Raw genomic sequence first — 19,514 nt, 5'->3', positions numbered from 1 at the left:
AAAGAAAGAAAGAAAGAAAGAAAGAAAGAAAGAAAGAAAGAAGAAAAGAAAGAAAGAAGAAAGGTATATGCTCCATCTCATTCAAACATAACATCTACCATCACACACATGGATGTTTTTCTACACAAACATCCACACAGTGGAGATGGTACAGACAACACAGGAGTATGATACTCCACTAGGATGTATCTGAGCTTGACATTTGTATGTCTTCAGACTCTCAATGAGAAATTCCCATATACATAGTTCAGAAGATACAACACTGTGTGATCATCGTTCCATTCTTTCCATGGGATTCGCGTAATCGGTAAGAATTCTCATACACACTCTTCCTCCATAATCTCATGTGTTTTCTCTTTTGCTTTATAACTCTTCTTCCTTATTCATTCTAGTATAGTCCCTCATTTTCATGCTTAGTTTATTTGCTCTTTTCCCCATCTAAACTCCTTGCTGATTCCAAAGCAGAATTTTTTCTTGTTACTAACATTTTTTCTTTTCTTCCAATATTTCCTGGTGACCTCCCTTAACTAGATAAACTTCAGCCTCTGCTGGACCTAGCTTTTGGACAGTCCTCAGCTATGTATAAGTAGAAGTATCTTTCCCTAATACACTACCACTTAGTAAACTTTCTTTGATATAAAATACATGATTTTCATCCACATTATCGTCTTCTGGGTTATCATAATGCTGTGTTTGGCCCTTATTTTACTTTTTTTTTCCCAGATGCCTTGAATCCTCTATCAGAGAGCAAGCAGAATCGACCTATCTAGACAGAATGCAACATACATGGTCTAGTGATGCAGGCATTTATTCAATGAAAGATCTCTTTTAGGTTGGCAAGATGATTTTTGTGTTTTATAATCTAAAATATGAAATTCACAAAACATAGTGTTGGTGGTTTAGAAGAAAATGACCTCCATAGACACATGTGTTTGAATGTATGTTCTTTCGTAGGTGGAGCTGTTGGGGAAGAAGAGGTATATTCTAGTGGAAGGCGGTGTATCATTGTAGCTTTGCTTTGAGGTTTTAAAAGCTGAAACCATGTCTAATTTTTCCTCTCACCTCTCTCCTTTTTCCTTTCAACTCTTTCCCCTTTTTCCTTTCTCTGCCTACAGATCAAGGGATCTTCATGTAGGTCTCAGTTACTGCTCCAGTGCCTGCCTGCACTGCAACCATGGTTCTTACCATAATGATTATGGATGGATTCTTAGGAATTGTAAGCAAGCCCCTAATTAAATGTTTTCTTTTATAAGAGTTGCCTTGGTCATGATGTCTCTTCATAGCAATAGAACACTGGCTAAGACATTTTTTCCAGTTTATATGGTACCTTGAAACTTTTACCTTCTCTTGCTCCTGTGTGTGTGAATATGTTTACACAAATATATACATATAATTACATATGTATGCATTTACACACACAGATATAGATATGCATATATAAGGATATTGTGCCTATATATGTACAGACATATTTATGTGTTTTAATAAATACGTGCCTGTTTGAGCATATGTGAGAGTCCTTAACTGAGAAGAGAATTGAAGAGAAGACTGCCCAAACAAGACAAAGGAAGAAATAATTCTCTTTCCAAGAGCTACCAAGAGTCAATATTGTGACCAGACCCCATTACAGACCTCAAAACACAAAGCATGCCCTGTAGAACTCCCAGGATGCTTCTAATTTCATCAGATGAGTCAGTACTATTTTCAATGTACTTTACATTGCACACAAATGGACATACATGTAGACATGTGCACAAGGACATGCACACACACATTTGCACATGCATAATATGCATACAACACACACACACACACACACATACACACACACACTCATACTAGTTCAAAGGCAGAAATTGGTTCTCTTTATCCATTGTGGGTTTCAGGAATCAAACTCAGGTGATCAGGATCCGTGGCAGGCACCTTTACCTACTGAGCCATATTGTCTGTCCAATATTCACTGCCCTTAACTGTTTCCTGCAAGCTAGTTGCATATGTCTGAAGGATCAAGACAAATGAGCAAGAGACTGATGTTCATTCCCAGTCTTTGAATATCGGGCAACTCAGTAATTCCTTGTTCTCTGTTCTCAGACTCTCTAGTAGATGGCTAAGGAAGGCTGAGGGGGGATGGCATTTTTAAGTCAGGAATTCCTTTTTTGTAGCTCTCTAATGCAGAGAGGTATGATATTATAGAAAAAGCTATCCAGGGTTTACCTGGATTCTTTGTCACTGTCCATTTTGTCAATAAGCACCGAGGTAAAGTGAGGACAAAGAATACACAGGACATTGGGCTTTCTATATCAAAAAATGTCCTGACTTTCACAGTGATGAGGTCTATGTAATTCTGGAGAGAAAATAGTATGGATAGCATTTAGAAAGAAAAAAAAACCGACCAAGTCACTATGTACTTCTACCAACCTTTTGGGAATAGGAGGGGTGACTCTCATTATTCTTGAAGCTCTGTCCTGTCATTAACAATAGCCAGTCCTCATTTCTTATACTCAGAAGCAAGGAAAATCTCCACAATGACTTTAAACACATAGTCAAAATGACCTTCCAATGTTATATGTGCCCGAGTCTGAAGTGGTATTGAGCCTTCACAGACTCCTTTGAAAGTCCTGTACAAACTGCATTCTCCTTTTTCAATGGCTTATGGATAACTGAAGATGAACCAAAGCTTTTTCAGTTCATGCAATCACCAGGCACTGTTCTTTCCAATACTAAGCCACTCAATGCCCCCAAAGCCAATTTTGTAAAGCGCCACATTCTTTCTAAATATCCCATGGATTTCATTATGTATTATAAAGAACACAGCCCTGAAGCTAATAATAAGATAGGCACCAAAAATCTGTTCCTTTTGAATTGGTTCTGTAATACTGGGTGTTAATGAACCTTAGAGAAATAAAGCTAGGGAAAGCACTTGGCGGATTCGTAGTGCACAACATTGACCGTCTTGAGGCAGAAGTCATTGTAAAAGTCAAGAGGTTCCTGAGGCTTCTGCCGCCACAACCCCAGTGTAACTCGGTACACTGGCTCTGTCTGATGGCTCTACAATTGCCTTCCCAACAGCATCACTTTTTTCTCTCTCAGAATGTCTCCCATGCTTCCCTGCACAACCTGCTGGTTTCAGACAGGAGACTTGAGAGTCAGGCTCAAGTCAACAGTCATTTCCTGGCTATTGCTACTATTTCAGACACTTGTCCCACAGGTAAATCCAATCAGAGCAGTGACAGAGTTGGAATTTTCTGAATGTCTTGGGAATGAGGGGTCTGGTTCTTCTGAAATGTCCGCTGAGTCTATGTCCTCTCCCCAATTAAAATGGTCACAGAAGAGAAAAGGAGAGAGAAACTCGGGGCTTGAATTTTTATGCAAAGACTTATTCAGGAAATGATGAGGAAATTTAATTGTCAGTCAAACCTGAAGGCATGCATTTGGGGACTAATTCCTGTGGATTAAATAGTTTTCTAAAGTCTTTTGCATGGGAAAGGTTAACACATCACAGGAGTCTAGCTCTGTCTGTGGTAAAGTCATCTTTCTTCTGGGTAACAGGAATCCTAGAAATATCTGGAGGTTTTAAAAATAATAGCTATTCTTTTTGACATTTAGCTGATCAATGTAATTTGAACTGTCATTCAAACAGGATGGGAAAAAGTCTAGGTAATTTTATGAGAAGTGCTGAACTTAAAAGAACATACTCAAATCATATTTCTAATTTCCTTGGGCTTCCATAGAAACAAAAGCATGCTTGCCTAGTAAACCTTTTATGCACGGCGTCTTTGGAATCTAAATCAGAATTTGCAGAAGAAAATCACTAACTCCTGTGACAAAACTTATAAATCACAGAGAAGCCATATATATAAAATTATGCAAGCTTGATTCAGCATCAACACAGAAGGTGGAGATGCAGACAGATATCCTGAATTCTGACATTCAGAGGTCAGCAATGAGAAAGGTTACTATTTGCATGGAAAAGCTACTTGTGTAATTAAGTAAAATTAATTATGCTTGTACAAATTTCACAGACGTGCTGCAGATCTGGATTTTTTGACTAATTAAGCTTTAATTTAGTTGAAGAAACTAAATCACATAAGCTTTTGCCAGAATACTCTGCTCACCCATTAAAAGAAAAGAGGCAAAAAAAAATTATAGATTTTTAGGAACCATCTGGAGACATAATCAATTAAGGAAAGCTGTAAAGGCAAGATGATAGTCAATTATCTAAGACATAAAGCTATGTTTTGAGGTTATGCTGTCCTTCATTTTCACACAAGTACCCATTAATTGAATGCAAATAATCAAAAAGCACAATTAATAGATGGCTGTAATTTCCTGATTGGGTAGGGGAGACCAGTCACCATACATTAAGGGTACCATGAACACTACAAAAAAATAAATTAAATTAAATTAAATTAAATTAAATTAAAAATAAAAAAAACACAAACAAGCAAATGTTATGTGTTTTCCTAAACTGTTCTCTCATGTTCACCTTTTCAATAGTCTATGATAATGCCACCTCAGAGGCTAGCCATGAGGGCAGAAGCCACCATGCCCACGCCATTATTTCTAGGGTGTATGTGCTCCCAATAGTCACTGGGACGGAGTGACACTGACTTTGAAAAGAGCAGCTACAGTTCTGGAGCTGTCAAGGAATTAGAAATGCTTTAAAGATATTTCTCTATTTTTATTTATGTGTGATGAGGGTGCCAACAGAGGCCAGAGGAAGATGTTGGGTTTTCAAGGAGGAGAGTTACAGCTCCCAGTGGAACCTGGGAACTGAACTTGGATACTCTAGAGTTGTACCAAGGGCTCCTTACCACTGAGCCACCTGGGTAGCCCTGGATTAGGACTCCTGAGCTACAAAATCACCAGAACATGAAAACTGGAAATAAGCCATTAAAGACCAGGCAGCCTCTTGTGAGTGACTATAAGCAAGGATTCAGTATTGCTAGTCCATTGCACTCAGCCTAGATGTGTGTTCCTCTAGTGGGCAGTGGATAGTAACTCTTCTCTCTCTACTACACAGACTGTCTGGTCTGATCTTTTTCTTTATCTGGACCACAAGAGTTCCCTGAGCTCTATAGCCTCTTCTTTTCCGTGCCTGGATTCTCTCCTAGATCTTTTCATGGCCATCTCCATCTTGTTCCTCTAACTGTCTGGAGAGGCACATTCTGTCTTGTCCCCACCAAGCACAGCCTAACTTCACATAGTCACATGTCCCCTTACCTCCTCCAGAGGACAGCTTACTGCCAATAATTTCTTAGCTTATTTAGTGGTTTGCTCCTTTCTGAGCCTCTCATCCACTGCATAGTTGGACTTTGCTGTTTCCCAGACTTCTGTTTTAAGTTGAATCAGCAATAATCTGTACTTATAAAATATATGACTGACTGTAATTCTTGCAGTAAAGATGACTTTTGGCAATCTCCGAGTTAAATATGTTTTTAAGACTCCATTAGTCATTCCTTTAAAAGTGACTTATGTCTCTGGCCTGAATTTTAGCAACTAAACCTATTTGCTTTGGAAGGCAAATCCCTAGCAGTTAAGTTGGCAGCAATACCAGTCGACATCAGATGTCTGGGCTGCTTTGCTTTTTGGTTATCTCTTGTCCTCATCACAAGCCTGCAGTGCTGTTATTATAAGTCCCATTCCTATAAATGAGCAAGCAATCCTTGCAATATTGTTACTTTCTGCAAGCACCTGGAGGATCAGTCACGGGGTTGCCATGTAAACCTCTGTCTTCTTCAAAGCCAGGAAACCATGCTGCTTCTAAGACTGATATTCCTATACATGTAGCTTTCTCAAGCATCAGTGGCAACCCAACTTCAGTATAATTAAGGACAATGAGATACTAGCAGAAAAGGAGCCAAGACTCTGGGCAGACTGGATTGAAAAATATTTGCTCCACAGTAATTAAGTGTGCTGGTTCATAGACCTCTTCACCTCGCTAAGCTCAATAATCAATTTGTCCCATAGGACCGATGACAATCAATAGTCCATTAGAAAACATGAAAAGAAGGGATTTCCTCAAAGAAAAGCCAAGTGAGGCACAGTGTCAACTTGGAATATGAAGCATTTGTACTCATATATGGGCAGTAAGACGGTTTAGAATTGAATTCATTTAAGGGATGTTATAAGACTATCACCGTTTCTCATGTGTCCTGCGGCTGTCTGTAGAACATTTTGACAATGCCACAAGCTTGAGGACTAAAGATACTGAAGAATGAAAATGATATCCTATCAGGTTACAGGACACCATGGAAAGCTGTGTAGCAGGGATTGTAGGCCTTTCCCTTGATTGAGGTTTTGTAGTTATTTTCTATATCTTTTGTATAATCACCTGACTTCCCCTGGTTTCCTTCTGCAGAAAGGAAGATTATCTCAAGGATCCATGTTCTAGGTTTAGTACAGAAATTAGATAATCCAGCCTGTGTTCAGTACACAATACAGTGCCTCCTGACCATTTTCTCTTTGCCCTTTTATTTGCTCTTGTTTGATTTTTCTTAAATCTCACATGCATCATATAGGTATAGTCTCCTCACATAAAACAAAACACACGGAAAAGTCACTTACCACAGGCTTCTTCTACTTGCCTGCTCCTCCACCATCACTACCATTCAGGGTCTCAGAGGAACCTGTCCTTACATTCTTCAGGAACTCAGGGTCATCAAGCACTCTCGTCTCTACATTCTTTCATTCTGTGTTTAATTTTAGCATCTATAGAGCCCTGTCTTGAAAGTCTCTTTGATCATGCCAAATCCCATCCCCATTAATTCCTCCAGTACCCACATATCATAGATTCTTTCCTGTGTTTGTCTGTATGAGTACGTTTTGCATATCAGATTGAATGTTACCCTAGTGAAAACTGCAGTTGGCAAACTCACTCCTGTCCCTCCCGGGAGTGGCAAGCTTTCACACTGTTAGTGATTAGCTCACAGGAAGAATTCAGCAAACATTTGTTGAGTAAGTGGCTGCTGTTCATTCACTAGATTGTCACCAGATTGTAACAATCCTGATGATGGCTTTGAAGAGGTGAGGCTTGTAAGCAGGAGCCATTCATTTAATTGGGACTGGGAACTCATTTTCAAAAGAAAACCAAAACAACTCAGAAGCATAAGGCTCCCCACTACTGCATGAACAAGATGCAAATTATCCCTCCTCTCTGGAATCCAGCTTGCCACAAATCACAGAGAACATCTGAAATTGCTCAAGTGAACAAGGCATTTATTTCTAGATGGGCGTCAACTATGAATGGCGCCAAAGTTTTTAACATGGTAAGCAGTGGACTCAAATGATTGTGTTTTCCTATCTGTATGTTTTACATATATAGCATTTCTATTTTTAACTAGGAGATTATCATAGACTGGGAGAGAATTTCTTTTTCCTCTTCTGCTTCTGCTTCTATTTCTGCTTTTTGTTGCTGTTGCTGTTGTTGTTCTTGTTGTTCTTGTTGTTGTTGTTGTTGTTGTTGTTCTTCTTCTTCTTCTTCTTCTTCTTCTTCTTCTTCTTCTTCCTCTTCCTCTTCCTCTTCCTCCTCCTCCTCTTCCTCCTCCTCCTCCTCCTCCTCCTCCTCCTCCTCCTCCTCCTCCTCTTCCTCCTCCTTCTCCTTCTTCTTGGAATGCAGTTCCTCAGTTGGTAAGTATGTACTCTGTCCATGCATTGAAACAGCACTTGGTCTATGCCTTTAGCAAAGTAAAAATGACACTGCTAGTCTTCTGAGTCTAGGTCATTATGATGATATGTCCTTTTATGTTAAGTAGAACATTCTATTGTGGAGCTCAGCAACCACATTGAGAATAATTGCAAATTGATTCTTAGTGATGTGTCATATATAGGTGTTTTGGTCAGTGAAGTCTCAGCTAATACCCAGTTTCAACATATAAGCAAGTACACTACAAGGTGTATCTAGCCCCAGCATTGAATAATCTCCAGCCTATAATTCCAGGTTGAGTGCTAGATACCAAAAATAGTGAGCTCTACCCATTTTGTGGGATCAACAGAAGCTAAGTTGTGGCTGTACGGAGTCACAAAGATTTAAGGTACTTTGCTCTATAGCAACAGACCATCAGATCAACTATTATTCAAATAACTGAATAAATTGAAATTCAGAATGAAAAGGCACAGAGCTGTACTCCCTAGCATTTAGTATCTTGAATCTTTGCCAAAGCAGACAGAAGGAACAAGGAAAGACTCTCAGAGACATGAACTAAATGCATACACACACACACACACACACACACACACACACACACACACACACACTAAAAATGCTTGCATCTCTCTTATTTGTGTCAAGGACTATGAGGAAACCATAGTTAAAAGTAGAACCTATGGGATCTTGGAGGACCTTAGATATTATGTGGCCGAAACTGCAGATTTTACAGAATAGCAGAATAAAACCTAGATATAGTCCAGACACTCCCTTTGCAATATAGCTTCCTCTAAAGGCCCATCCAGCCCTCATGGGTAAGAAAAGTAAACACAATCTCAAGACCCCCTCAGTATGGAATACTGAAAGGAAGAGAAGAGACCAAGGATGTATGAAGGCAAAGGTGTGACATATTATTGTTGCAATCATCATTTCTGATCCTCCCACAACCACATTATGAGAAACTTTCTTCTCTACTTTCCATTAAATTGTTTTGGCTTCTTTCTTTTCCTAATTAAACCCCATAGCTCCAAGTCACAGAAACAATGCAGAACTCAGAGAAAAAAGGTAAAAATGTTTAGTCACAGGTCTCAATACATGGTCCAACCTAAGATATAGGGTGGTATAGACCAGTTCTGGGGTGATATGTTTCCCAATAAGGCATCTACAAGCTATATGTACTTTTGAATATCTGCCATGATTGAGAAAATAAACTTCTAATATTATAACCTTTGTATTCAGGGCTCGAGACTGCTCAGCAGTTAATAGCACTGGCTGCTCTTCCAGAAGTCCAGAGTTCAGTTCCCAGCAACAACATGGTCACTCACAACTATCTATGATGGGATCTGATACCCTCTTCTAGCATGCTGGTGTACATGTAGATAGAGCCCTCATATACGTTAAATAAATAAACAAGTAAATAGTTAAAACAAACAAACAAACAAACATTTGGGTTCCTTAGCACAGACAGTGTTACTCCAGTCACGAAAGCTCAGCTTGGCCCTTGTGCTCTCTATAATGATATTCTCTTGATATTTGTAACTTCTCCCATCTCTTAGAGATATAGATTCTTCAGATGGGGCCTAAACTTCTGTTTGGGGTACTTGGGGTTCAGGGTAACGTAGCCAGAAAGAACTTAAAATTCCATATGTGAGACAGAAGAGAGGGAATGTTTCCAGGAGGATTTTCTAACATTATTTACCTTAATTCTAGGACAACAAAAATCCACTTTGTCATCAATGGAAACTAGGAAGTGTCAAAGGTCATAAGCAATATCTGAAATGGGATGAAGTTGAAGAGTATTTGTTCATTATTGGAACTGGAGACTTAGCTTGACTTCGCATGTGCAACTTGCATTCAGTTTGACTTACAATGTTGACTAGCCTCCTGCTCTCTGCCTATACTGCTTCAGCTCCCAACACTTGGACTTCCTGTCTGAGACTTCCCAATTCCTTTTTACTCATTCACCTCTGGATGACAACCCTGCTAATACCTCTACTTTGACTTTCACTGGAAAGGGCTCCCGATCCTTTGACTCTCCACTCCAGAAGATGTCTAAATGCCTTCCAGCTTTAATTGAGTCTTCTCTCATGATTCTTTAAAATATATGTCATCCAGCTCGAGACCCATGTCATGAGAGGGAATTTACCTCTGACACAGTTAATGATATTCTGGTGTACTTGCAGACAGAAACCTAGATAGTTTACCCAACAACTGATGAAAACAGATGCAGAGACCCACAGCCAAAAATTAGGTGGAGCTTGAGGAATCCTACAGAAGAAGAGGAAGAAGGACTGTAGGAGCCAAAGGAGTCAAGGACACCACAAGAAAGCCTACAGAATCAATTAGCCTCACAGAGACTAAACATTCAACCAGAGAACCTGTATAGGACTGACCTAGGCCCTCTGTACATATGTAACAGTTGTGTAGCTTCTTCATGTGGACTCCTAACAGCAGGGGCAGGGGCTGTCCTTGACTCTGTTTCCTGCCTTTGGGACTCCTACTGGGCTGCCTCTTTTAGCCTCAATAGGAAATATGCCTAGTCTTAATACAACTTGATATGCCAAGGCTGGTTGCTATCCATGGGAGGCTTCTCCTTTTCTAAAGAGAAAGGGAGGAGAAATGGATAGGGGTGGGACAGGAGGTTCGAGAGCAAGGACTGGGAGGGGATGTTAATTAATTAATTAATTAATTAATTAAAATATACATGCCATTTGGGGAGGTATTATAATTATGTTGTATTCTTTACTAGTAAATTATGAACTAAGTATTGAAGTGTAAGACCATGTTAGGGTACTAGGGAGATGTAGTACAAGCACAAATACCTGTAAGTCTAGGATTCATGTGCAAAAATGAGCCATGGCAGCACATAGCTGTAATTTTAGCACTAGGAGGTATAAACGTTAGGAGCCATGGGGCTCACTGGTCAGCTAGTCTAGCTCAATTGGTAAGGTATAAGTTCAGAGAACTGTCTCAAAAAATAGTGTAGACAGATATTGGGTGACCTCCCCAGCATTGCTCCAGCTAGGCCACTCAGTGCCACCATTAAAAGGAGTCAGGGTCAGCTCTCCTGCTCTCATGCCCTCAAGGCCAGCTCATTGGTACCCATATCCACTCTGCTGCCCAGTCAAGATGGAAAACCCACTATGCAGAGGTATTTTTAATGTAGGCACTCCCTACATTCTTGCAAATGCTTCAATGACATTCAAACTAAAGGTGACATTAATGAGCCATATTGTATAACTAATGAGGAATTAAGTATGAGGATTGGGTTTGTTTTTGCTTTTCTGCATTCAAATTTGCATGTTGGTTAAAATGTTAAGATTTTTGGAAATTTTTTTTTGATAAATATATTTGAAACAAGAAGTACAAAGGGAGCAAAGTTTGAAGGTACCAGAAATGATTGCATGATGCCCTCAGCCTGGGAAGACTTACTATTTCCCCAAGTGATGATAGAACGTGCACTCAGGTGGAACTTACTCACACACTCAATACATGAACAATGCTAAGTGAAATAAAATACAATAACACCACTTTCTACCATTTGCTTATCAGATCTCTCCATTAACTACAATGCAGTCTCCCACCTTAAATATATTTTACACTGCATTGTTGCTTTCCTTGTGTAATTAAAATATAGCAGGTAGTTGGTACGAGGGAGGGAGTACCTACATTAAAAATACCTCTTCACAATCAAATCTAAGTACTCATTTCATTTATGATCTGTCTACATCAACATACCAACCAATACTTCATTTTAAAAGCCATATAAAGCTCTATTAAGCCCTCTTTATACCTTTCAATTTAAAGTGACAGTCTATTCATAATGTCGCTCTATTCATTTTTCCCTGTAAGTATACTCTGTCTTGTATGTGCTAAACAACATGCATGCTCAGAGCTATGGGTCAAGCATGAGAAGGGCAAGTGACTGCCTTCTGAGCTCACCTCCTAATAGGACAGTCTGGAAAATAAATAGAGGCAGGGTGTAGGTCTTCTACTGTCCAATACCATACCAGGTGCAGCCAAATACAAAGGAGGGAGTATGGGTTCAAGCTGAGAAGACTTCAGAGAAAGGACGAGAAAAAAGAACTCAGCATCTCTCATGCACATGCACCACACCCATGAATAGAAGAGCCAGAGAAGATGAGATTTTCATATATGATATTGATAAGGACAAAGATGTCTATTCCCTGGTGCTCACGTCTCTACAAGCAGGTTTTCAATGTCACAGAACCTAAGGCAGGAGCTGTTTCTATGAGCCTGCAAGCCAAACTCATTTGGACATGCAAGGCTTACCCAAACAGTGTATACACACACACACACACACACACACACACACTACACATACACATGCATACACATGCGTATGTATGTATGTATATATGTATGTATGTATGTATGTATGAGTGACTGGTAAGGAGATGTGAAGACTTAGCTTCTCATAGGAGGATTTCAAAGTAGATGCAAATTGAAAATGTACAGAAAATGTAGGCAGACACAGAACTCACCAGCAGCATAAGAAAAGTGGAGGAAATCATGCCTTTCATTAGTCCCCAAGGCAAGTCTGATGGCTTTAGCTTAGGAAGCTGCAAGGGGCATATCTGAAGAAGCCAAGGTCCCACTGACAGAAGGCTTGCCCAACTTCTCATTGGTACCCTGCATGCCCAGGAGATAGATCCCCCTCTCTTCTCTTCTGATGTGTATCCTCATTCCCCTCTGCTTGAGTTAGTTTGACTAGGTCACAGTTCTGTGAGCCTTCCCAAAACAGATGAGATGTCGCTGGCCTGAGTTATGGAAGACACTGGCCATTCTCCCTGGTGCTCCCTGTTTTACAATGTGTCCAATTTACAAGTATTAGAATGCCTTCCTCTGACCCTCAGTGGATCTTGATCTTACTTTAGGGTAAATAAATCATGTTTGAGACATCACACTGAACAAATTCAATTTGTCTTCATGAAAAATAGCCCTTGGAAAACAGGCAGCATTGTGTACTGATTAAGACTGTCCTCTGAGTCAGACACCCTGCAAGCCCATCCTAGCTTCGTCATTCACCAGACTTTGTGACCTTGACCTAGTGACTGTACTTCAAGAGTCCACATTTTTGTCTATTACACATGGACACCTCTTAGTATTTTTATGAATATTACCAGAAAAGTATGAAGTAAATTATATACATATTTTTATTAAATAAATATTTATGCATTACATGATCACCAAAACCTATGATCCCTAGTCTGTATTTATGGTCAATGAAAAACCACTCAGTGGAGTCATACACTAAAATCATATCACATGACCAGGTCTTTAGCTTTGGTGCTCTTTCTACGTATCAACAAGAAGGAAATTTATAATTACTGAACACATCCTGAAAGCCGTCTCCATATAAGCCACTGGGGTGATGCTAAAAGGTGAACAGAATATAATCTTTGTGCTGAGAAGTTCCTAGGGCAAAGAAAAGGCTGGAGTCAGGTCAGAAGGCTTCATGATCCACCTTGATTCTACCATCTGTAAATGAGAATGTCTGACCAAGAGACTTCCACAGTCTCTTTTTCATCTAGCTTTACATTTGCTGTGCCAAGAGATCATGCTGTCTATCAATGACTCCTGCACCTTTTCAGTTGTGCTACTTAATAAGCACTGTGCTCAGTGACAGTGTAGAATATGTGATCAATACTGTACTATTTGGAAGGTCTTCAAAGCTATCACCTTAGGAATTGGCTTATAAATGTGTTGGCTGAAGCAAAAGTCTTCTATAGTGTGACACTTCACATACCAAGGCAAAAAAAAAAAACAAAAACAAAAACAAAAACAAAATATGGAATTGAAAAGTCCAAGCAGATATGTACCTTGGAAGACATAGGGGCAAAACCATGTAGCTCCATGTTGAGTTCCAAAAAGAAAGGTCATATCAAGTCCTAACTAGTCATCAATTCCTGACGTTCAGGTTGGGGCTTTCTGAACTGCTTCTTAGTACCTCAAACCCATAACAGACCAAGATCAGCTGTCAATTTTTTGTGTTCAAATCATTAGTGTGTCATCTGAACCCAAGTTATTCTCTCTCTCTCTCTCTCTCTCTCTCTCTCTCTGCCTCTCGAAGTTTATAATAGTCTATGATCTAGTTTGCTATCTATTGCTGTGATAAATACTATTATCAAAAGCAATTGAGGAAAGGCAGCCTTGTTGTTGTTGTTTGTAGTTTTATCTATTTGTTTTGTTTTATTTTAACTTATACTTTCACTTCATAGTCCATCAGTGATAGAAGTCATGGCAGGAACTCATTAAATGGGAACAGAGGAACACTGCTTACTGGTTTTCTCTCAGTAGCTCATTCATTCTGCTTTATTATACAATCCAGGACCACTCACTATCCATGGTGGGCCAGACTTCCCATATCAGTCATTGATCAAGAAAATCACCTTACAGGCTTGTCTATGGGCCAATTCAGTAGAGGCATTTTCTCAATTGATGTTTCTTCTTTCGACATGACCTTAACTTGTGCTAAGTAGACAAAAAAAAATCTAAGACAAATCTAACATGAATTAGTTATAGGTAATAAGTTAGGTTCTATTTGCCAATGGCAATAGTAACAATACAAGTAGAGCTTGCAAAAGACCATGATGATGAAATCAAACACGTATATAAAATGTGTCTATGTCAGGCTCTATCCTAAATCCCACCTTCAGTACTTCCTATAATAATCACAGCAATTCTGTGAGGTGTGCCCTTCTGTGACCTCTGGGATATGGCAGTGCAGAGATGGTGTGGAATTTCTGAAAGGTCACATGGTCATTGGTGGAAGCATGAACTATAATTAGAAAGTCTCCAGAGCCTGAGATCTCAACAACTACCCTATTATGTGGAGCTGCTTGGGACATTCTGTTGTCAGCATTGAGCATCTGATGATGGACACTGAGGCTGAACACCCCTTTTGGACTCACTAACTACATTCTTTCACCAAATCACTTAGCTTCTCTTAAGCATGGGCTCTCTTTTACTACAAAGGATTAAAACTGTTTTATTTATACAAATTTTTTTGAAATTTACCAAAAAATTTTAAGTGTTATGAACAGCATCTAGCAGAGAATAGACACTAGAAATGTTAGTTTTCTTATTCAGGACAGTGTGCTCGATGAAGACAGGCTAATTTCTGGGTATTAATATTGGGAAATGATATGCTTTCCAATGTAGAGGAAACAGAGAATTGTAGCCAGTCTCTTAACCAGTCATGGGCACTGTGGTATTTTGCCATAAGTAGGGGAAAGCAAATTTATTTACCTTGAGATTTACTTCAAAATAAGAAAAGCTCATTTGTAAATCCATGTTGTTATAGCAACAGCCCTTCTACAGGCTTTGCATCCTTAGGGATGGAACAAAACACAACTCTGACACCAAAGCAAACAACCATAGTGTGCAGTATTGTATAAATTTCTAGGTCCCAATGACATCAACCTCTTAGCTTGTTGTATGCTGGGGAGTTGATTATAATGCAAGCCTTCTTGAACCCCCAATTTTTGAACAATTCAAGCACATAAAACAACCACTTTTTTTCAATTGGTAATATGTTTAAAAGCACTGAATAAAATGATGCTCTGTCACCTCATTGATTCTCTTTGCTCTCCCAACTCATACTCTCCAGTAGAATATTGATTAGTGCGTCGTTCCAGTTTTCCAAGATCTTTATTGTAACTAAATTATTATTTGTGTCATAGAATTATAATTCTAAGGGACTATGTTTTATGCAGTGACTGATGGATGAAATATGCTTTTAACTTGCAGGGCAAGACCAATTTTCTAATACTTGAGTTCTATTTGCTCAAATGCACTACTACTGTAAAACACCAATTATGACTAATAATGACATTATTCTCACTGCAATAAATACTTGGTATGGTAAAGCTTTAAGGACTCTGAAGTCTAGCACTCAATTTAGTTAAATACAGGAAATAGTTGATTTCATAGCGATGATTACCTTACTGTCATACTGATCTCCTAGCTTACATCCGCCTATTGTAAATGACGTTCTGTATATATTTGCATCTGCTTCTTTGAATCTTGTCAGATGAAGTTGACTCTATAAGTCATATCTGCTTAATATTGAAGGTTTTTTTCATTTTTAGGCAAATATGTTCATATTTGAGCTCTTACTTTGTACTTCAGTCCCTAAATCGCTCCCATTTTAGAGCTAAGCATCAGAACAGATTTTTTTTTTAAATCACAAAAATTAGGGGAATAGAGACATTTACCTCTATCAGCAGAGGAAAGGCTCAGGTCCTCAGTGAAGTTCCACTGGGGAAGTCACAAAGTCAATCATGCTTTCAGAGTCTGACCATCTCATTCTTCCATTGGCCATAAACAGAAATTCTTCCAAATTGTCATTTTCCCCAACCCTGACATATCAACCATTAGTCAAGTTTCGTAAAGTCTATCCTTTAATTGTCTGAGCTGTTGCTCTCTATGCTGTGCATAACTGTTTGCTTTCCCATGTTTAATATAGTAGTATAGAAGCTGTTTCAGTTTATATAATTTTTAAATGTTAAATTTAAGAACACTATGGAATAGTCATATTAATAAACATCAGAGTCAGCTAGACTTAATACTTCATGGGGTGAAGACAGCATCTCTCACAGAAATTGCTAGAAACTTCATCCATTTTGTCCCATCCTCACTTGCCAACACTAGATAAAATCTGATTGTACTCTTCTTTACTGAAATATTTCTATGAACCTTGTGTATTCAAATTTTATGTATTGAGTGCCATCTACAAAATCATAATGTGTACCAACACTCTAGAATGATGATCAGGCACTCAAAGCAGCCACATGGAAACTGACCAATGCTCTGTCCCAAAGTTGATATTGGAATACAGAAAGCTATCTTATATTCTACAAAGTAACTGAAACATTTTCAAGATAGAGTTATGAAACATTAGGACTACTTTCGGTTGTATGTTTCTGAACTTTAATCTTGAATATTAAAGAATAATCCATTCTTTAGCCTGAAGCTATATCTCTAACTTGGTTTGTAGACACACCGCATTTAACCCAGGTACCAGTAGGCTCCACCATGAGTAATGGACAAAGGCACACAGAGAAATTATGCATAAAAATCTCAGCTTGTTTGGAAAATACATACTCTGGAGATGTAAATATAACATGAGATACATAAAGGCAGTGGGAAAGCATCAGATTGCTTTACTTTCAGGTTAGAGAGACAGAGGGAAACATACCAAGCAATAGATACAACCTAAGCAAGCCAAGAACAAAAACACCCCAAATATCTGTGTTCCCATTTGGGATTTTTCACAGGAAAACTTCACTGTTCACTTTGTTATGATTCTATTTCTTTATCAATAAGGAGTTGTTTTATTGCCTGTCCATTAGCTTTTGACATCAGAATGAGAAAATGTATTCCCTGGGCTGCAGATTAGCATCTGTGACCTCCTCATTAGTAAGTTAATTATATTGATTCTACAGAATTAAATCACTAAATTAAAAAGAGTTCAGACTACACACATATTATATTTGCAACAGTATCCTCTTCACTTGAATTCCAACAAGTCAATGACTAGTCTAAATAACTCTCTGAGCACGAGAAGCAAGAGTTTTGTGAAAATGCACATCCTTGAAAAACTTACAAAGCAAGGAGATACAGCTGGGTTCCTCTCATTTCCACTTTATCCATGCAATAGTAGAAAAGATTTCTCTCCCCAAACTGAAGATTGTTAGTGAACCAGAGTGCAGTTCACTGACAATTTACAATTTACAACCAGGTTTACACCTGACTACTAACATTCTTAGATGATTCTTGAAGCTCAGCTGTGCTTGTGCATTTCAACTCTTGCCTGGTGAAATGATTCATGATTGCTACTGAATTTCCTGAAAACAAATTTCATTTTATCGTTTATTTCTCTCTGATTTACTTGTTCAAGGTAGTTAAAGACCATAGGATGCAGAAATATTGTGATGATGTAGTGAAGGCCTATAAGATACCTTAAGTGACAGATACGACTCTACATTTGGATTCTCAGCCTCAGAAGAACTGATATTAAACAGAAGCTGGTACTCCAATTCAACTTGAACTCAAATGCCAGGTCATAGGACAGCAGTTTTCCACATTCCTTTGCTGTCTTGCTCCATGCTTCCTTTTCCTCCATTGAGAGCTAACACATCTATACCATTTTACTTACAATTGTGAAGTTCATGACCTTGAGAATCCAGATGGTCATGGCCAAGTTCACCAGTATTAAAATCATGAGGAGCAGGACAAAGAAATACAGGCATCTTTTCCTCCAGCCGTAAATCCCCACTTTGTATATGTGTGGCCCCTCAGAGCTGGGCATGGCGCTCCTGTGGTGTGAGTACTGTTCCTGAGGCATCTGAAAGGAAGCAGGTACAGAGAACCACTCACATTAAAACCTCTGAAAGAGGGGAGAAAAGGCAGGGAGGATCAACTGATAAAGGGCTATGGCTGGCTGCTGGCTGTACATCCCCACTTTCTGACAACTCTAAGTCTGTTTCCTCTGGACAAAATCAGCTCTCCTGGGTGCTCACTTCAGTCTCTTTATTTGATGCAACCTTATTTCTTGATGAGTGTGAAGACACTCATGCACATCTTTGAAGGAAAGCATGCCCTGGAAGCTGTTTTCTAAAGGAACCCTTAGACTCCCAACTGTGTTTTGAACGTGCTATTCAGAGGGCCCCCAAAGTCCTAGTACTCAAGGTGGTATTAGTCTGAGCAAACAAATTAACCTTGACACTGCATGTGGGTAGCATAAAAATAACTAATCTGGCAATATACTTTGAGAGTTAAAAACAAAATGTCTCCAATGCAACAATTTTGCCATCTCCCTATGGAGTTAGGAATAGTCTTGTGGACACAACTTCGGCTAACAGCTGAACCTTCACCAAGAATAGTGACGACACCCTTGTCTACTGTGTGTTGATTTCCACTGTTCTGGGAATCATCAGCCAAGGACTAATTCTGCACTATTAAATGATCTCGGTTTTATCACACAGCTCCCAATAACTCTTTTATATATTACAGATAAAGGATATGGACACAACATGGGCCTTTTATGCATGAAGATCAATCAAAAGGAGAAAAAATATCTCCTGAAAGCCTATAGGAGACAAGACCTTTATTTTCTATTCAATCATTCTATGAAATAAGACAGTGATCCTGGAGTCCTGGAGTCATCTCTGTAAGGCCTTTTGATTTCTAGCTGCTAGTTTTCTGAAAGATCTGAGTGAGAGTTATAGAAATTAACCTCTGTACGTGATCATAATACTTCTGGCACAGCAGGGAGATGAGTCACATAAGAATCTTGGCATATGGATCCTGCTGTTCGGATCTGTAGGATGCTCTGGGGCAAATGTAGAGAAACTCATCGTATTGCCTACTATCTTACTTCAGCTGCTTCCCTGTGAGTCACCACAACTAAGAGTTCCACTATTCATCTAGGTATGAAATGATCATTTGTTGGAAAGATGTGTTCAATAAATGCAAGAGGGTAGAGATAGAGATAGCAAGAATTTTTAGATACATAGTTAAAAATTGATAATACAATGGTTACATTGAAGAGCAACTCTCTGTAATAGGTATATACATCAAAATCAGTGGTGTCATTTTTAAAGGCACCTACAATCTGTTTAATTAAGTAACAATTACAGATTCTGCACCCAGTAACTAGTAATAGCATTACCTACCTCCGTTATCATATAGGTAGACAAGCCTGAATTCTATTGGTCTGTAATGCCATCACTCAACCTCAACTAATTACTAAAATCCAAAAGACACCCAACAATTATAATTAGTGATACCTGGGGCTCAGGGTGATTATTGGGGAAAGATGCCTAGCACATTCTAAATATTG

At 38.9% G+C, this 19,514-nt stretch overlaps 1 protein-coding gene across 2 annotated transcripts in view; it reads right to left on the bottom strand.

Annotated features, from left to right (window-relative positions):
- Nucleotides 1–19,514, bottom strand: part of Sgcd (sarcoglycan delta) — a 408,884-nt gene that overhangs the window by 370,131 nt on the left and 19,239 nt on the right. For both annotated transcript variants that reach the window (XM_028777651.1, XM_028777653.1), the window contains exon 2: nucleotides 17,829–18,017. In XM_028777651.1, coding sequence (XP_028633484.1) covers nucleotides 17,829–18,017 — 189 coding nt within the window. The remainder of the gene's footprint in view (nucleotides 1–17,828; nucleotides 18,018–19,514) is intronic.

Source organism: Grammomys surdaster, unplaced genomic scaffold (assembly GCF_004785775.1).
Source record: "Grammomys surdaster isolate TR1022 unplaced genomic scaffold, NIH_TR_1.0 313, whole genome shotgun sequence".
NCBI classification, from domain to species: Eukaryota; Metazoa; Chordata; class Mammalia; order Rodentia; family Muridae; genus Grammomys; species Grammomys surdaster.
Note: the sequence above shows the minus strand (reverse complement) of the source record. Positions and strands in the feature narration are given on the sequence as shown.